The sequence below is a fragment of the Ptychodera flava genome, chromosome 7, assembly GCF_041260155.1.
Source record: "Ptychodera flava strain L36383 chromosome 7, AS_Pfla_20210202, whole genome shotgun sequence".
Taxonomy (NCBI): Eukaryota; Metazoa; Hemichordata; class Enteropneusta; family Ptychoderidae; genus Ptychodera; species Ptychodera flava.
The window spans coordinates 1,618,868-1,639,324 of NC_091934.1; the positions used below are offsets into that span (position 1 = coordinate 1,618,868).

At 36.6% G+C, this 20,457-nt stretch overlaps 2 protein-coding genes across 5 annotated transcripts in view; one reads left to right on the forward strand and one right to left on the reverse strand.

Moving 5' to 3' along the window:
- LOC139137842 (agrin-like) overlaps nt 1-15,560 on the forward strand; it is a 246,189-nt gene extending 230,629 nt beyond the window's left edge. Inside the window, exons 27-29 of the mRNA XM_070706137.1 lie at nt 3,586-3,813; nt 6,013-6,116; nt 9,848-15,560. Of these exons, the coding sequence (XP_070562238.1) occupies nt 3,586-3,813; nt 6,013-6,116; nt 9,848-9,999 (484 nt within the window). The 3' untranslated portion in view covers nt 10,000-15,560. The remainder of the gene's footprint in view (nt 1-3,585; nt 3,814-6,012; nt 6,117-9,847) is intronic.
- A 2,384-nt stretch (nt 15,561-17,944) lies between these two features.
- The window catches only part of LOC139136545 (F-box/WD repeat-containing protein 7-like), a 33,815-nt gene continuing 31,302 nt past the window's right edge, over nt 17,945-20,457 (reverse strand). For all 4 annotated transcript variants that reach the window (XM_070704272.1, XM_070704269.1, XM_070704271.1 and 1 more), the window contains exon 10: nt 17,945-19,161. In XM_070704272.1, coding sequence (XP_070560373.1) covers nt 18,966-19,161 — 196 coding nt within the window. In that variant the 3' untranslated portion in view covers nt 17,945-18,965. The remainder of the gene's footprint in view (nt 19,162-20,457) is intronic.

Genomic DNA, 20,457 nt, shown 5'->3' on the forward strand with positions numbered 1-20,457 from the left:
AATTTTGTAATCTTAATTACTGTCAACTTAGCTTTACTAACTTATTCTAACCTCATTATTCTTACACTAGTGTTATACCTTATAACCACAAAATTTCAAGAGATGCATATATGATTGTCACTTAACAAACAATTTACAAATATGTCTTCTGCTATTTCTCCATATACATATGTCTCTTTTCTCATAAAAATGAGCTTAAAATCACAATGTGAAAAATAGTCTTTCAGCTATATGTTGCTCATTGACTTCGTGGTCTGTCTAATTCACAGTGAGTGTGGTTGTTGATAAATGTCGATAATACTAGGCGGTCATTATGTCCAAGCGCCATTGGCGGTATTTTTTAACATAATGACCATAGGTCATTATCACATCTTGAAGTTGTGATACAGGGTTAGCTTCAACCGGTGTCGACAGACTCAGTGTCCATTTCCGTAAACGACAAAAAGTAAAAAACCGCTGAACAGACTGCATTGATATTTGGTACAGATATTCAGACTGGTTCCAAGGTTCCGATTCAGAAAAATGGAGCCAAACGGAGCAGGGGTTAGATAGTTTTGGGAAATTTCTAACCCCCCTTTAACTAATTGATTTTAGGGGTCTTTCATATATGTAGTTTTGGAATGTACACCAATCCTGCATTATGGACTATTTAATGAGTTGTGGAACAGAAATGAGGTTTTGATGAATGTTAGAAATATGCAGGATGGCTGATTCAAAGTATCAGAGATTTCATGCGCTTTTGGTAATAAAATTGATAAAAAACAACATATTTAATGTTTTAGATTTCTCACATTTGTTATGACCCTTAACATTACAGACTTGATGACATAACTAGCTGCTGGACCTGTTTACTGGCGCATTGATTTAAAGACAAAGATCGTTTTATTTTGTGATAAGGACGTGTGATTTCGTAAAACATAGTCTATTAGCCTGGAAATGTGATTTTTGCGAATATTGCTTACCCCACTGACAAACAGTGTGGTTTGAAAATGGCTGGAATTCGCTACTTCGGGACTTTGTTTTGTGTGTGCATTTACTGACAAACTCCAAACCCGCAGCACCTACCCATTCAGTATTTCATGTACAGGTGTACCCAGAGATAGAGTAGTTTCACAATGTGCCAGTTGTGATCAAGTGCCATTGGCGCTATTTTTTTATGACGTAATCTTGATAAGCAAGGCATGTTTAATTAGAATGTAATTAAGTCTTGTTTATATTATTATAAGCAGTAGTATCAAGTTGAACAAGCTGATATTGATAGGTTGGTTGGCTGTTGGAGGTTAAAAGCTGTAAAAATAAAATGTATGTATGTATGCATGCCTATCTGTCTGTCTGTCTGTCTATACATATGTATGTATGCATGTATGTATGTATGTATGTATTTTAGTTAGTATGTGCGGATGTATGTCTGTCAACATTAAAAACTCCTAAACCGCAGCACCTTTGCATCCAGGGACGGAGATGTGAATTTGTTGAAATGAACTTGTCAAAGTCAAAAATATGCAAATGAAGGAAAAAAAGGAAAAATCCTGCAAATTGCTAAAAATCTGTAACCACCGGCCAGATTTGGTTGAATCTTGGTATGCAGGCTCTTTATAGTGACTTTAGTTACATTTCTTTAAATTGTGGTAAAATTTTGAAAGTTGTATTTTTTGGGCGATTTTCCCGTTTTTGGTCAAAAACTCTTCTTTTCTGAAAGCGCTAATCCCATTGCCTTGAAAACTTGTATGTATGATCCCAGGGTAGGCCTTTGTCAAATTTGTTCAAATTGTGGTGAAATTTTCATATTTGTATTTTTGGGGCAATTTTTGCCATTTTTTGTCAAAAAATCATTTTCTCCCAAAGCATTTGTTGGATTGCTTTAAAACATAATAGTCTTGATCCTAGGGTTGTTTTCTGTCAGATGTGTAAAAGTCATTATGAGATGGAGCATTTCATATTGCTGGGGTATAAGATTGATTTGGACTTACAGTGGAATTTTCTTAGTAATCATCCTGTAAGAATGCAATGTCATGTGTGTACTAGTACTTAGTATCTCTGTAAAATGGGAGCACAGTGTCATTGACACTATTTTTCTACACTCAGTAAATTGTTCCTATTCTAAAAGTTCCTATTTTCCATAAAGGAGTATAATGATATGGTTTCCTAAAATATACCTTTTCTTCTGCGAACTCCAAGTGGCAGAAAATAACTTTTGACAACTGACATCACCACTTACTTATAAATAAATACATGACGGCCATCATACATCGAAACACACATAACTGCGGGCGCAGCGGAGCCAATTAAATAGTTAACGTTTTCAGAGACGTTTTTGCCAGTAGTTTTCTCACCGGACATTCCCTGTTTACAATAGAAAGCCACTCTTGCATGCAGTTTAGCTGTTTAATCTGTGCTTGTGTGTCCTACACGCTATTGATAACACTGAGTGAGCGCTTGTGTGCGACGTGCCACGGTGAACACTGAAATTTGATCGTTCGACAAGTTACGTTTGCCATATCTTTAATATCTCTTCGTTCGGCTATCTATGGCGTGTTGCTACGTATGTGTGAGCGATCGCAAGCAGAGTTTGAGCCCTCCGACGTTCCTTTTACGTCATCTTTGATAAACAAGTAAACAATAGTTTAGCCAATCAAAATAGAGGATGTGGCGGCATTGACCAATGAAAAGTGAAAGCTGTTTCGATGCCTCATTACAGTGATGTCAATGTTGTATAACTCCGCAGGGTCGCCCTGAAGCTTTGACAGACAAGTAGTACGCAAGACTAATCGTCGATTCTCTCGATAAATGATGCAAATAAAAGATAGAACATATGTAATAATAACAGAACCCCATGGCCTGTGAGTGCAAGCGCACCGTACTGGTGGTATTTGCACTCGTGCTGCGGTGCATTCGGCTGTCCTTTCACAAGCGAAGCGAGTGAAAAGACTGCCGCCGAATACACCGCAGCACTCGTGCAAATACCGCTAGTACGGTGCGCTTGCACTCACAGGCCATGGGGTTCTGTCATAGGATCAAAGTCCCTATGTTCATGTCTTGTACTTGAATTTTTGTATGTCTTAAAAATAGCCCTTGTATACTGTGAATTTGTGTTCGAACAAAAGTCTTGAGGATATAGAAAACACCAAATATTGATAATTGAGTTAAAAAACCAACAAATCACCAAGTTGTTGAGGAGATGGATTAAATTGGTACTTGTACCGTTCATATTATGATTGAAACCGTAGAGATAATGTTTGATAGAATTTAACCAAAAAACAACATGTGAACATTGTACTGATGCAAACTGCAATGGCATATGTTATTGATATATTTTATTTTAATACAAACCTACAATCATGATCAGTACCGTTGATTCAAGTAGAAGTATATAGCAAAATAAAGTTATTAACCTTTGACCAAAAATATCCATACTCTTCTGAATCCAGTCATATAATATAGTTACAAGTTTCAAAACCATAATGCCAATATATTATTTTAACACCATCATTGGTTTCACACAACCTCTGCCATTCATCCACATGTTATTAAGTACTTGGTTCATAAATTCCAAGAATTTTTGATCAGAATTATTTTCCATTACAGACAAAGGCAGCAAAGGACTAATAACTTTGAAGTGACATTCCGCACATCAGCTGAGGATGGAACTGTGCTGTGGAATGGTGTGTCACCAACCAAAAGTGGTGATTACATTGGCATCGCTGTTACTGATGGAAAAGTGGAGTTTGCTTTCAATTTAGGATCTGGCCCTGTTAGCATTATGTCTACAGAGAGAGTTAATGACAATGAGTGGCACACTGTGTTAGTTTCTAGGTGAGTTTATGTTCTGGGTATTTTACATCAAGTTGCGGTGGCAACAGAAGCTGTCTGGTATTCATGTTGGTGTATGTGTGTGTGTGTGTGTGTGTACATACGTACAGTACAAGTATCGCTGAAGGTATTTCTTCATAACACCTCTGCATTGCATCACATCTAACATTGCATCTCCAGAGCTACAATTTCTGTTTGTTTATTTTCGGCTATGCATCATTGTCACCACTGCACACGGTGCATGTCACTACCGCATCACACCTGGCCTGCATCCATGTGTCCATGAGATATCTCAGACATGCATGTTCATGCATGAACATATATCTTTCAAACATGGTACAAGGGTAATACACTATGGCGGACATATACATGCAATTTGTTAGCTCCGCTGTCAGCGACGCGGAGCTTATCAAATAGGCTGATTTTCCGTCATTGGCATCCGTCGTTTGTCAACAATTGCCAGCTCCTCTGAAACCACAAGTCTGATTGCTTCGAAATTTGATATGCAGTTCACTTTGGGTGACCTCACTTAAATTGGTTCGAACCGTAGTGAAATTTGTATATTTACATTTTTGGGGCATTTTTTGCTGTTTTTTGTAAAAAATCTTCTCTGAAACCACATGTTTGATTGCTTTGAAATTTGATATGCAGTTTACTAAGGATGACTTCTGTGAGATTTGTTCAAATGGTGGTGAAATTTGCATATTTGTATTTTATGGCAATTTTTGTCATTTTTGGTCAAAAAATCTTTAAAAATCTTCTTCAAAACTGCGGATCAGATAGTTTTCATATTTGGTACATAGGTCCTAAAGTACTCTGTGATGGCCCAGCGTATGCTGTATACAGTGTGCCGTATGCCGTGGACGGAGGTATCTCAGAAACGCTTCGGTAACTTTTTCTGAAATGTGGTCTGATGGTCACTTGGGGAAATATCTCCAAGTGTCTTTTTTCTTTTTTGTTTAAATCATTTAAAAGTCACTTTTTTAGCTTTTTGTGAAAATTAGTATTTTCAATTTTTCCTCAAAATCACTGATTTGATCATTTCGTTGTTTGGCATTGGTGTTCGTATAGTTAAAATGTAGTCAGAAATGTTCAAATTTTGGTGATGTATGCCTTACTTTATTTTTAAATAATATTTTTATCCATTTTTATGTGATTTTTAGTAAATTTTGCCAAAGCTACCATGTGAGCATGCGCTAAATGCAAGAACTAAAGTGGGTTGAAGAATAAAAACCAACACCATCTTGTTTCTCGGTCTTGTCTGATTTATTATGTTTTAAACTTTTTCACGTGTATTTAAATGTGTCTCGTAAATGTGAAGTTGACAATGATGGTACTTTCATCGCCGTCATGCATCTTTAGTCCTTTGGACAATGGGCCTCATGACTTATGTGATCATCCTCTATGTGCTGTATGCCGTATGATGTTTGCTGTGAGCTGTAAACACCCACTGTTTGAAAACGCTTTGGTAACTTTTCCTGAAATTTGGCAAGATGAACACTGTGGTCAATGCCTCCTGCATGCTAGTTGGATTTTTTGACTGAATCATTGCAAGTGCTAGTTTTTAGTCCCCACAGACACCGTACGGGGGACTTACAGGTTTGGTCATGTCTGTGCGTCCGTCCATTCACACAGACATCTCAGAGATGCCTGTAGTGATTTCATTCAAAGTTAGTACAAGGATTAGATCATATGTCATACATATGCACGTTGATTTGTTTTGTGATACGATCCAATATGGCCGCTGTGTGGCCATTTTGTTACAATTTTTTCGTGTATGGAGCCATAACTCAGACACATCTCAACTGATTTTATTCAAAGTTGGCACAAGGACATTAACCAATGTCATACATATGCACGTTGATTTGTTTTGTGATACGATCCAATATGGCCGCCATGCATATTTCAATGCTTGTATCCTGACAAAGTGTGTACATATACTTGAGACTATCACCCTCTACTGGACTTGTGACTTGAAAGTGTATTTAGCAACACATTTCCACACTTTCGCCATAGTACATTGATAAAATTTATATTTGACGGGGACTCTGTCATTGAAAATGACTTGTTACAAGTAAGCTACCATGTACATTTATCTGGAGGGTGATTAGGAAGGTGCTAACTTTTCACTTCAGATGAGTTATTTCAATGTAGTCCCCAATGTCAAACTTGAACGTGATATTTTTGTGATATTTGTTTCAGAAATCTTCGTGATGGAACATTACAAGTGGATGGTGGAGAAGCACACACTGGTCAAACAAAACGAGGAACAACTCAGTTAGATATCTCAGGAACTTTGTACATTGGTAAGAATGTAAATGTTTTTAAGCAGATGCTAGAAGTTTGAATCACCAGGGGTTTCACTAAGTTTTGAAACAGGGGGCCAAATGAAAATTACAGGCGGCCAAGCCGTACGAACGTCCAAGCATGAGGATGTTTGGATATGGCAGCTCCCCCCCCCCCCCCCCCCCCCCCGACACTGTTCCAAATTAGCTATAATAACTCGACAAAACGGTACATCAATCACACATGATAACTTTATTTAAAAAAGTATTTGCATTTTTCAAACGATCAGAGATAACAGTATAGATAGCCTGAATCAAGGTGCCGCTACTTTCAAATCATGAATGACTGTTGTAAAAAAGTGTTCGTTTTATGTTGAAAGCATGGGTCCCTTCGGAAACCACACTAAAAAATGCATAGGAGATCATCTTTGACGCAAAGAGCATAGAAAATATGAATTCAGAGATGTATTTTGAGCCATCGATGTTGGTTTTTTGAAAGAATTATTGTGGCTTTTGGTGCGCGAAATCCGTCACGAACTTGGCGATACATGTGGACAGTGGCTGGTAATTCAATTTCCCTACTTCCTGCATTGCCGTGTACGGTGTATGAAACCACAAACAACTGTGCTACAGCACGGTCTCTCCTGACCAACTGTGCTACAGCACGGTCTCTCCGGACCGTGGCTACAGCCTACCACTCAACGTCACAGTCTGCTAAAGTTTACACCTTCAATTTATTCTGTTTTGATATTTATATGCCCACAGAGTTGAAGCAAGTCAAACGTTTGGCTCTCAGTCATTAAAATCCAAGAATGAACGCGAACGTTGACTACATTGACAAGCAAGCCGTTGTTTAACACAATCTGCGGCCACCAGGAGGGGGCGATTGCTGATGCATTCAGAAGAAACCTTCCCTGACAGATATTCATAAAACGCCGCATAAGTATCAAAATTATCTGAGAAATTGCCATCGACTGTACCTTTCTTAATCAACCAACCCGTCTAACTGTTTCCATTTCGACCGAACTGAGTAACTTCAACTACGTATGAAGGTTTGTAACTTCAACTACGTATGGCCGACATTATGTTGCGTTACTGCACATGCTCAATGACCCCTAACCTCCAACCACCCTGTGTACGTTGTACAGATGGGTTCCGTGCTGTATTATAGCTGTACCAGTATTATCGCACGATACACGAATGCGAACCAACGACCACAAACTTTTCACTGAAAACCTCGCAAAAGCGTTGAAAACAAGTAATTCAGCATGAAGGATACAGATCATTGTAAATTTTTGCCGATATACTGTTTGTTACCAGCTATTCATTCCTGTAAGCGGCACAACAATTACATGATTTTCAGGTAATTACAGGCGGCCGTGATCGCCTTACAGCTGGCCATATGGCCGGTGGCCGGCTTTTAACGAAACCCCTGGAATCACCATCAGAGTTTTGAATGTGAATGTTTTAAAATTCCAAAATACTCTAAATGCATTAATTATTCACATGGAATTTTCACGGAAAACTCATAGCCGGGAAAATAAATCCCCATGTACACTAAAACCCTGGCCAAAGCCAATGTGGCTGGAAGTACCCAAACTATGACGTCATCCAGTGTGGCCGGAAGTATCCAAACCATGACGTCGTACTGCATCACCACTCACAACATATACAGGCAAGCTTGTACTCATGCATGTAATGACGTTTATTGACTGCATATTTTGAATATGACTTTTAAAAAAATGTTCTGCAATCCAGAAAATTCTACCGACCATTCAAAACTAAAGTATGTAAACAGGAAAGCCTGACGATACAATATAGCGAATCGTCATCATCAGCCCGAAAGTTTGAGTTCCACCCGACCTTGACTTTTCACAGGTGTACACATAAATGATTGCACCAGTACACTCAGTCAAATTCACACACACAACAACATATTTTGCAAAATAAAGTTGTTTTATTACTAAATTTGACTACTGTGTTCAATAAATATCATGAAAATCATCATACATGTACAACAAGTATGACAAAGAATGCTACAGGTACTCGTATCTCAGCATCAATCATTTGGTATTACATTATGTTGAAACATGAGATTGATATTGAAATTGAAAAACTGAAATTGTCAAAGTCCAAGTTCATTCCATTTGAAAGAGTTTTTCTATGGGAAACACAACAAAATACCAGCGTCTCTAAACCCCTCACAAAGTTATTCTCCTCGACGAGTCAGCTCCTGAACAGCAGACAACTAACTTTGCATGAACGAGCTTCAGATGCGTGAGCTTCATATTGAAGACTGGGTCGGCGTTACTATCGGCATCTGACTCGGATATGGAGGCACAAACCTTGTCTGCATACCATTTCTTAAATTCTTTCTTCAGGAGATCTTTGAAAGCCTTGTTCTAGGATGCAGCAATATGGTCATGGGTTTATGATAAATCCATAATATCAAATTTTCCAACATCCTCTAATACCTTTCAACCTCAGTGACTTTGCTTTGCTTCGTGTGCTTCACTCAGTGACCCGGTGTTCCACCAATTCAAATCCTCTTCATCAAATTGTTATTCTCTACATACCAAAGCAGAGCTCTATAGGCTGCTAAGTCGCTTGTTTGTAATGCCTAAATAATTTCAGGCCATAAGAGTTGCCCAGAAAAGCTGGAATATCTGGGTCAAGTGAGAAATCCAAATGATATATTTAAACTGGTGTGCCACTATATTGAATAGCACCAAAATGAACTGAATACTGTATAGAAAAAAACATACAACTTCATTTTTCTTTATGAGGTATGTCAGGTGACTTACAACAATTTCCATATAGCATTTTTTGACCCAAAGTGAATATATTGAGTTGACCAAGGTATTGTCGTGTTGACTTGGAATTGAGTGACAGCAAGACTTCAACCAAATCTGTATTCTTAAAACAAAGGCTGTCAAACTTTATATAATAGCACTCGTTCATTTGAAATATACCCTGACCTCGCTAACTTTGCACTCTGATGACTATGGAACAAAACGTGAATCTGTTCAGCAGTAGTAATTTAACAGTAATACTAACAAGTCTGATAGCAGAGAGAGAACCTGAAGTATCCCATGATTAGTGGGACAAAGTCGGCCATTTTTCATGAATTGTGTTTGATATGAGATACTACTTATATTGTTTGACATGTTGAAAGATACTGAAAGGCTGGGTGACCATGCATATATTCAACCCCAGTTACAGACAAATTAAATGAAACCATGGCGAAAATGAATTAATGGTCTATGGTCTATGGGAAACACAAAATTCATGGTCAAAATTCATGAAAAATGGCCGACTTTGTCCCTTAAATAATATATGTAAAACAATCATTGATTGCAGCTTTTAAACTGGATGCAAGGACAATCATGATATGGACTTATGATATATTAACATTTCATCAGAGTTATAAGTGTTGCAATCATTGATCGCTGCTTTTAAACTGCCTGTATAGGTGTCCACTTAGTGTGAGAGACGGATGGCAAAGACACTATGGGCATAGATGGCAGTTTTCTATGCTGGCTATTGATGAATGTCTGTGTTTATAGGGGGCTCTGTAAGTATGAGCCATATTGAAACAGTTCTACTGCCATAAGAATACACTGTATTGCCAAACAATCTCCACACTCACTATGTCTGGTATTATGCTATGTATATCCTCCATACCTTCCATGTCCATAGTAGCTTCAGGGACATCGGCCCTATGTTTAATGTTTGTTAACTTATCATTGCAGGTGGCTCCAACACTATTCAACCGGGATTATCTGCAGGATATAAGACTGATTTCACTGGATGCATCAAAGATGTGAAAATTAGGGGAAAATCTCTTCATTTGTACTATGATGCAAAAGATCAACAGCCAGAGATGTTTTGCCCTCTTGAATAGACTGCAATAACACCATCCTCAGTTCAACAGTATTTGAATATCTTCATTCATTATATTGATATTATCAGTATTTCCATGCATTCAGGTAGAAGCCAATGCTGGAATTATGCATTACACAATTCACAATTTAAGTGCCAGATTTGGCCAATACCTGCGCATTTTGGTGCTCCAAAACTGACCAATTTTAAACTTGAATAGAGTTGTATTTAGATTTCATAGTCCCACTTAAATTTTAAAAATGTTTTCCACTGTAGTTCATGATTTTGTGTTGTTTAGAAAAGATGACAAAATCATGAAGATATTTACCCATAAACTCTCATAACCTCAATACAGATTAGTTTTCATCTCCATTTTGCTAACATAGTATTTCTTACCATATTATATATATATATTATATTATATTATCATTACTGTCATTCTTATGTAAATATTAAGTTGACTGGTTGTAAGTTATGTTCCTGTGCTTAGCTTTGTTCATTTTTTTAGTTTCAGATAGCTTACATCATAAATTGGGTTGATTTGTTGCATAGAATATTGTTTGAATACTATGGCTCTGTCTTCAATTTGATATTATTCATCTTGTCCCCTCTTTTGTAAAACAAAGATGTTTCTGGAAAGATATTCACACGTACATCATCGTAACCGTCAATCTGTCACATCTATGCTTCTATGTAACAATGACTTGTTAAAAAGTGATATGGAAGATATTCTATTCCATCCATTTATTTTGGTAGTAAAAGTTCATGTCATAATTCTCTTACTGTAAAGACAGTGTAAGCTTGCCAGCTGTGGCCTGTTGGCCTGTCTGGAAGTACAGGCTGAAAGTCGGATATCAAACTTACAGACAAGGATTTTTTAAAGAGTTTATGAATCTCTTCAATTTTATCAAGGATTATGGAATGCATTAGTTGACTAGACAGCTTTTGTTGGCTTCATTTACAGTGTTTTTCAACAATTAAAGGTATACTGTCACCTGTTCCAATTTTGCCACAGTTACCATGGAAAGAGAAAATCTAACCAATCACAGATTTTAAGCGGGTGGCCGCTTTTTAAAAACAGTGCCCTCACATGGGCGTTTTGAATACCAAGGAACACCCCTTTTACCATATATGGCCATATTTAGATTACAGGTGACTGTATACCTTTAAGCACAATTCATGTCATTGAATTATAAAGGAAAAAACAAAGTAGTATATGCCAGTTACAGTATGTTGATAACACATATGCATACTCTGCCATAAGTCATGGAAGTGTCTTCTGTACCATTCCAAGATGTTCATGTCAATGACCTTTATATGCTTGTCAAACAGTGTAAACTAATTTGAACTGAAAGATATTTTACTGAATTATATGAATGAGAAGAGTTTGTAATGCACTGCAATAACAGGATAAGAATGGGTGATAATGAAAATGTGGTAAGTAGGTGAACTGTACAGCAGTGTCGATGAAATCTAAAATGATACACTGTTGATGTTCTAATGGTCAGGCTTGATAAGAGTCAAAGACTTTCATTTTGAATGGTATCTAAATGTTTCGGCTAATAGATGTAGAAACAACTTGTGCTTACCTGGCAATTTGTGTATGAAGAACTTTAACAAAGCACCGTGACTCATTATTAATTAATCTGTTTGTAGAGTAATCATGTGTCAGTTGATGAGTAACCAGCCAGGGTGTACAGCTCTGAATTCCATGCAAGTTTTCAATGGAAACAAACTATTTATGTTGTATATCAATGCAACTGTATTGTAACATTTCTGAAGTTGGATCAATGGCTGTACACATCTAATATACCAGTAATTATCAAAAAATACATTGCATCTAGGTGACAAATATTTCATGTCAACTGTAGATGAATTTGTAAGAAGTTCAAACCACTACTGCACATTGGAAGTGTCTAATTCCAGTGGTTCTAATCTTTTTAAGTTCTTTAAAATGGGGCAAAAGATAGCCTTGCACTGGATTCGACATCAATGCAACTTGTAATCTTATAATATAAGTGCCTGAATTCAAACTATTTATCCTTCAATTTATGACTGTGATATCCAAGCCAAAGTATCAGGAAGTCTTGCTGCTGGATTAGTAGGGAAAAAATGATGTGTGGAAAATTCAAGAATGTTTGACATGTCTAAGGAAAATAAGTGAAGCTTCTTTGCAAGATTTATACCAGTTGATACTGGTGTACAATGGACAACTATCATATAAGCTAACCTAAACAGTTTTGGAAAAATATCTAGTGGGACATTTTAACGTATTAGTATTATCAAAGTGCCAATGATATGAGATTACTACAAAAACACCGCAAAGGATGCACAAAGACATCGGTGAAGCAGAGGGTGATGCGTGGCACCAATGTCAGAGTGCACCCTTTGCAGTATTTGAATAATAACTTTATTACTATACATCTTATATTCATTAATGTGTGTCAAATTGGCCGGTTATTGACTGTTTTAATGTAAAGGTCAACAGTTTTTCTTCCCGTTCACAAGCATTGAATGCTGTCTTGTATGCACTTCTGGATTGCCTGTGAAATAGATGTACAGAGTGTGAGACATATTCTGGCAATTATCGAATGGGCCTCTTGAAACCATTCAGCAGTGAACACCCAGATGTAGTCACATTGCACGTGGGGTCTGGTGGGGGATGCCTTGAAACTGTAAGTGCTATGGAATGGGCACTCCATGCAGTTTTTTTTTTAGCACAGGCAAAATTCTGATATTCTCGAGGGTGAGTGAATAATAATAGTCTTACATTTTAAAAATCAAATGAATAAAGCTAATGCATCATATTCAATAATAAGCATTAATTTTCAACTTTGGCGCCATTTTCTGTAGCCGTCTTTTTTTTCTTTGTTTACTTCTTTTCATAGAAGAGTCAACCATGCGTTATCTGAAATATTGCATTTATGTTCAAAGTGGTCTGAACAATATTTTGAGTATCTGTAAGGTTTCTCTTATTAAGTCAGGCCAATATTGTGTGTGTTAGAAATTGCTGAAGTGGAACTTGGAATGTGTTTACCTATTTACATAAACTATTCCAAGCAGTCAAAATCTGATAAAATTTTTTTTTTTTTTAGAGAGCCATGGGTTTATGTAATATTATGGGAGTTTGCTGCTGTAGTGCATTTCATATTTAGACTTGGCATATCTGTTTGTGCCATCCAATGGACATCTCCACTTCTTACTATGGTTCCAGGTGTCAAAAACCTATGACAAAATATTAGCTACAGTGTATATTACTGATACAGAGAGTGGATACATAAGTTGTGTCTTTTTGACGATGTATCACTGTCATAGCATAATTACTAAACAGAAGATGAAGTGGGTGAACTGGATTATAAAACCAATAAACCAATTTAGATGAAGCAATCAAATATTTGATTCAGTTAACAGACTGCATTGAAGGAAGTCCACTGATGAACTATCTTCTGAAGATGGTCCACATTGATTATATTATGCTAGAGCAGCGTGGTAAAATTAATTAATCCCTACCAGATAAAGTCTGGAATGGAAACTTATGGATTGGAGTCCATCTATCCGTGTTGTCTGTCCGTCCACCCATTTGTGCCAAGACAAACAGATGCATATCACTCTGTTTCTTATTTGACCATTCTGGTAGCCATTTTGTTGTAATTTTTGTCTTTTCAGCGCCATTACTTAGAAAAGTCCAGGAAAGATTTCAATAAAACTTTGCACAAGGGTGAAGTACCATGAAGTACAGATGAGACTTCAGTTGTTTATGTTGTATGATCTAATATGGCCACCTTGCAGTGAGTACGTCTTTTTCCAGGCTGACACCATTATTCAGACATACCGTGAAAAATTTCATATTGACACAAAGACGACGTACCATGATGTAAAGCTACGACTATATTTAACTATGCTTACCGGTCACACATTCTAATTTGTGCATTATTTTAGCTTCAATTCAGTTACATGTAATCAAATTACTGGTGGGGACTGTGTCATTTACAATGACTTGTTAATTGTGTATGAACATGGAGTGGAGAAATGATGTTTCATTGATTGATCCATCTATCAGTGGTTTTCATGAAGACCAATGTTGACAATCAATCATGTTATAAAAAATGTCTCTAAAAGCTTTGTGTGGTAAAAAAGATGGTCTTTTACAGTCCTGGAGAGGAAAAACAAGTTAAAGGAAACACCCATTTTTATTATGTTAAACTGGTCACAAAGATAGTCAATAGAAAAAGAATTTTTACTATCTTTATTATGCAATAATAACATAAACATGAATTTCATGTACTTACTAGTAATAGCTACTAATTTCTATGCAATCTATGCACGTTATGTAATTTAAAGATTTATGGGTGTGCAGTGCTATTTTCGTCACTTTTAATAATCAATAGTAAAATAATTGTAATTTTCTAATAAAATCTGGCATATGTAGTATGTTGTGATGAATTACAACTTTTTTAGTATTTGTATTTTTGTATTTATCAAGTGAATTTATCCACTAACATGAGTTGATCATATGTAAATTGCTGTCATTTGTGGCAAAGACATAATTTGGTGGTAGCAATTTATGTAGTAGCCAGTTTGTCTCAATGTAAATGGTAAATGGTGATGCATAGCAGAATGGAACAATCTGAGAATAGTTTGCTATTGTTGAATTATTAGCTTTACTGTGGCACTAAGTTTCAGTGGCAGGTTGAGATTTGTAGTGTTGTTAAATGTAGATGGTTAATTTCTTTAAAAGTGTATTGGAGACTACAGTAAGGGCTTGTATTGTATCTGTCCAGCTTTATCTGTACTCTTCAGAGAAAATGCCAATTAAATATTGATGAACCATTGAACTTCTGTAGTAAAGGACAGGTTGCCAATATTTTTAAATGAAATCATTCTGGCATGGCAAGCCTCTTAATTAGAATTGTTCAGAGAGTGTAATTTTTTTTTGATAAAATCTTTTATAATTTGTATCATATATATTTTTGCATTTTGCCTTACAATTTGCTTCATGAACAAGACAAGCAGATAGAAATATTTTTGCATTTGAACTATTGACAATTAATCATGTTTTGGCTTTCATAAGAACAGTGATATTGCTAAGGTACTCGTCTCTTACAAATTGCCAACATTATGATTAGCTTCCTTATCATACAGACCATGCTTTGCCTGTTGTCTTCACCCACAATAGTCGTTAAAGAAATCTACCAACCGATAAGTGTACTAATGTTGCAGTTGATAGTTGAAAATCTTTTTGACATTTACATGCAATTTCACTATCACGTTTGGACCAAGCAACACATGTACAGTTCAAGACCACAAGATACAAACAGGAAAGTATCTCCTCTCTCCTGTGCTAGCTACAGGTCTTGCAACTACCTGTATAATTCATTAAAGGAATTTTAAATTCCCAAACTTATTTAAACCAATTTATTTCCATTTTTATTCATGCCATATTGTTTATCTTCATTGGAGTGGTGTATTTTAAATGAAAAAATCTGGCGGTGTTTCAGTCATATTTTAAAATATTGTTTATTAATTTTTGTAATTGAATTCTACCGTAACAATAAATCTCTACCCATTAAGTTACATTCCCTACAGCTATGTTTTGTCTGTATTTCTTGCATGCCCCTCTTCCTGGAACTATTGAAAAACGATCAGTCAATAATTCTTGAGATAAAGTTTATTAACGAGGTGCATATTGCCAGTGAGGCGCTGTTAGAGTCTATGTGATGTTTTGTACCAGCAAAGAATGACTTCTCATAACTGAATATTGACTAGCCAATACTTACGGTCAAGTCCAGCTTTCAAGACATAATATATATATATATATATATATATATATATATATATATATATATATATATATATATATATATATATATATATATTTAGGGGTTATTACACGAAGTTTGGGCGATACCGCGTCGTATTCGAGTGATGTGTCCGTATTTTGACGAGTTGCGCAGCAACGAGTCAAAATACGGACACATCACGAGAATACGACGCGGTATCGCCCTAACTTCGTGTAATAACCCCTTTATCATACATGCATGCTTTGGTTATGACTGTTTTCCTACAGACGCTCCGAAATTAGCGACGAAATCAACTTGAAAACGACCTTGCTTCCTCCAGGCTGTACTTATAAAAAGTTGGTTGCTAAGGAGTGATGACAACCGTATCACTTCTTGATATTATTCCGCTATTGGGCCATTCCACTGCAAAGGAGGGTTTATGGAGCACTTTTAAAGCAAACAATTTAAATATTACGATGTCGACACAGGTTTTCACAATTTGAAGAAGATTTAGTTTTAGTTTAAAATAACGGTGGATGTAAAACATAGGCGGGAGTTCATAAAATGGGTGTGTTTTCGTGTTTTAATACATAACCTCATCCCTGCGTGAAAGTTATGAGGCCGCCAAAATCGGGTCAAAATACTCGCGCGCTCAAACTCTTATCGAGTATGAACAGCTGAGAGCACAGAGCAAGCAGCTCTGCGACATCTATGAATGCACATACAGTGGATATAATACCCGTACCAGTCAGTTTATCTCGAAGAATTATACATGTTCCCAGACGTCAAATATGCCGAATTTACCATCTCAGTAAGCGGATTAGTGAAAACATGAAGTGAGTACACTGTAAGCTGTAGTGTCGTAACTCGTTCGTGATTTTGTTGCTGTACGAATAAAAGTACATTTCAAAGGTATTTCCGTCGTCTGCTCGTATATTTTCCTTCCTGGCTTGCCTAAATAGAACTAAACTTCCTTTAACAACCGAAGCGAAAGTTTGACTTTCCCTAGATGGTACATTGTATCTGAAACCCGCACCGCAGCGGTGCCACCAGACACGATCATGACCTGTGAACTGACAGGTACAAATCGGAAATATCATGTGCACCTTCAACCTTGTCTGTCGCGAGTATTTTCAGTGCGGTTGGATTTTTGTGGCTCATTTACGACTGTAAACGATGTAATTCACCGCCCAGATACTTTAAGCTCATCAACAGGAAACTTGTCGTAAAGCGATTCTATCATGATGCTCTGTCAACCGATATCTTTACGTGTAATGATACATCCATGGTGTAATCTTCAGCAGCGTAGACGACACGAAAACACTGCACCGTGCACCGCCACGGGACCGGCCGTGAATTGACAGGTGTCGGCAAATTATACAAATGTTCAATACGTTTGTTTGTATGTTTTTGGTACAACTGTACTTGTGCCTAAGTGCAATGCCCATGAAGTGACTGCAAACAACATAATTTTGACCATAATCATAATGACGCTCAGCTGTTTTATATGTACATATACCAACGAAGGTCATGCATACTGCGAAGGTCACGCGTCCGCGTCGCTGTAAGTAGTTCGGTTACAGTGAAAATATAATTCGTATTTTCACTAGTTAAAATATGGGCTCATATCAGTACCGTCTGAACAATAGAAGAATGGCAATACAGGCATAGCATGTATGATAATATATATATTGCTAGACATGGAACTTGTCGTGATTACTCTACAGACTGTTTCGAGCGATAGACCTATGCCCTGCGGAAACGCATCGAGCACTATACATTGCCTGAATTGACACCAAGCCACTGATCATATATATATATATATATATATATATATATATATATATATATATATATATATATATATATATATATATATATATATATATATATATATATATATATACACACACACACACACACACACACACACATACACACATGTATGTATATATATATAATTACACAAAATTACTTCAAGTACAAATTAATAATATCTGTTACTTAAGTTTCATGCATCCTGCAATCAGAAGTAATTTCCCACGAGGGCATCTGTATACTTCAGTATACTTCAATATATATATATATATATATATATATATATATATATATATATATATATATATGTGTGTGTGTGTGTGTGTGTGTGTGTGTGTGTGTATATAGAACAAATATTCACAATTGGTATAATTTTTCATCATTTAGATTGTTTATTGTTCAAAGACGGTTCCATCCATCATGTAATTAATTTCAATACAATACGAGGGTCTCGTTTCATAACATTTTGAAAAGTGTGGAATGTTACAATTATTGAAATACAGCATTCAAAGAGCATGACAATATGAAACACCTGTTTTGAGATGCCACTACTTTCATAAGGTGCCTTTGATCATATATATCCCCGATAAAGTTAAATTTACAGTCAAATACACTTAATTTCTGATTGTTTTAATGCAAAATTTGAAAATTTTAACTGATGCATATTGCGGAATTAAATAGTCATTAATAACCATCTAGCTAACACATCACATTCAATTCTTAGACAACTGAAATGACCAGAATTTTATGACATGATAACAGCTTTGTCTTTGAAAGCAATTATTACATTGTTTTGAAAATTTTTACAAAAGAAAGGTTTTATTATGAATCCTTGAATCTAGACCAAAAGTACTTCATATTAATCTGTAATTTTTATGTTGTTTCATGAAAAGTTTTAAGTTTCTCACAATGGAGGAAAAAGTCTACATATTGTATAAGCATTACAATAAATATTAGAGGAAAAAGTTCTAGAACATAGCGGGTGTATTTACTAATGGCAGTCTAGAGCATTTACGTTATTTGTCTGACCATAGTTTACTTCTAGAATAAAGGTTGGCAGTATCAAATCTATCAAATTAGTCATGCATGGTCATTGACCAATTATAACCGAGACTCAGATTGCAGTTAAACACACATGGCTGTACTGTAACAGTGTTGAACTGTAAATTAACCCTTTCACCGCCATGGTTTAACCCAAACCCATTGTTATCAATGGTGATCTTGGACCTGTATACAGGGAACTGGGGGTGTACAGGTTAAGCTTGTGTAACATGAACCATAGGATGTCTAATTTGGATTCTGATTCTTGTACAATTGACACAGTCACCCGGTAAATGATTCTGAACATCTACCAGGAATACAATAACTATGCTAATAATAGCAATATGACTCAGATCACAACACACCAAGACCATAGTCCCTTGCTTGAATGAGTGTGTTCACTGGACGGTCTTTGTTCTTCTTGCCTGGCTTGAACTCTGGTATCAGTTTCATCATCTGACAGGTCTTTATCACTTTCACTGTTTGAGTCTTCTGGTTTGATGGTGTATGACCAGTTGTAATCAATTCCAAAGTAATCCTTATGTCTGTAATGCAAGTACCACACCAATAAATCCTGACATATATTTCAAAATAATGTACAGTTCGTTACCACTCTAAATTTGGAGGGTTGTTTTCGAACGACTGCGCATGCCCAGATCTCAAGTCGATTACGTCACTGACTTCGAAGTCTTCGTGTTTTGATTTTGACATCGGCTAGTTTCGGCCTTTGTTTTAACGCTATGAAAGGCCAAGTTAGGAAAAATTCGGTTGTGGTTAACCTCGTGACTAACCTCACTACAACATCATGGCAGCAAGAGAGCATGATAAGTCGTAATTTGCCAACTTTTTGAGCTTTCTGTTTGACGTAGTGCGATCGTGACCTCAATGTTTTCAGTATCAGCAGTGACAGGTCAAGCACCTGCAGTTCAAAAATGTCCCATTTTCGCGTACTTATGTGTTTGTGAACAATGTCATTCAAGTTATTCAATCGATAAATATAGATGAACAAAGGATGGCAGTTTCATTGAGCTACGTTGATGGGGGACGTTGGGGGACATTTTTGAAAATCGGTTACCCTTCCAAATTGTATTCGTTTAGCCTGGTCAAGCCAGCGAAATTGATGATCGCCGTTAACTGTGCATGGTTCAAAGACTTTGGAAGTGCAGATTTTTGATAAAGAGCTATGTTTATTGACTGAATGTTTCCAAGTTGTCTTTCCCGGGGTTGAGGCATTTATCAAACTTCATAAGATTATTTCCAAATACCCCACACTAGGGTAGTACGTGGGTAGGGGTTGACATTGACTTCGTACTTTCCACTGTCCCTTATAAAGTTAAACCACATCGTAAATATGTTAAACTTCAGCATGCTCGAGATACAGGTTTTAATACAGATACACTGCTGTTAGTCAAACACGTGTATGTCACACATTCAGAACTGACCTAGACACATTGGGCACGGAGTGAAATCAGTTACTTTGCACGTCGCCTTCAAGTTCAACTTAATTCGCATTCCGAAACTTCATCATTATAGTACATACAGTGATAATACCAATGAATTGTCCCTGGGAATTTACCAATGAATGGGCGCTCAGTTATGAACACGGACGAAAATGTACGGCAAAGCGAACATTGAGGTCTAAATCAGCTTGAAATTGGTGTGTAAACAACCTATTTACCTTCGCTAAGTGATCGGTCTCGGCATTATTAGCCTACCGGGTACCAGTCAACTCGCATCTTTTCCAACCCGCCCAGAACCAACTCGCCCGATACCGACTCGCCCGATGCCAACTCGCCTGATACTATTTTGCAATTTTTATGAGTACTTGGTACGTAAAAAAA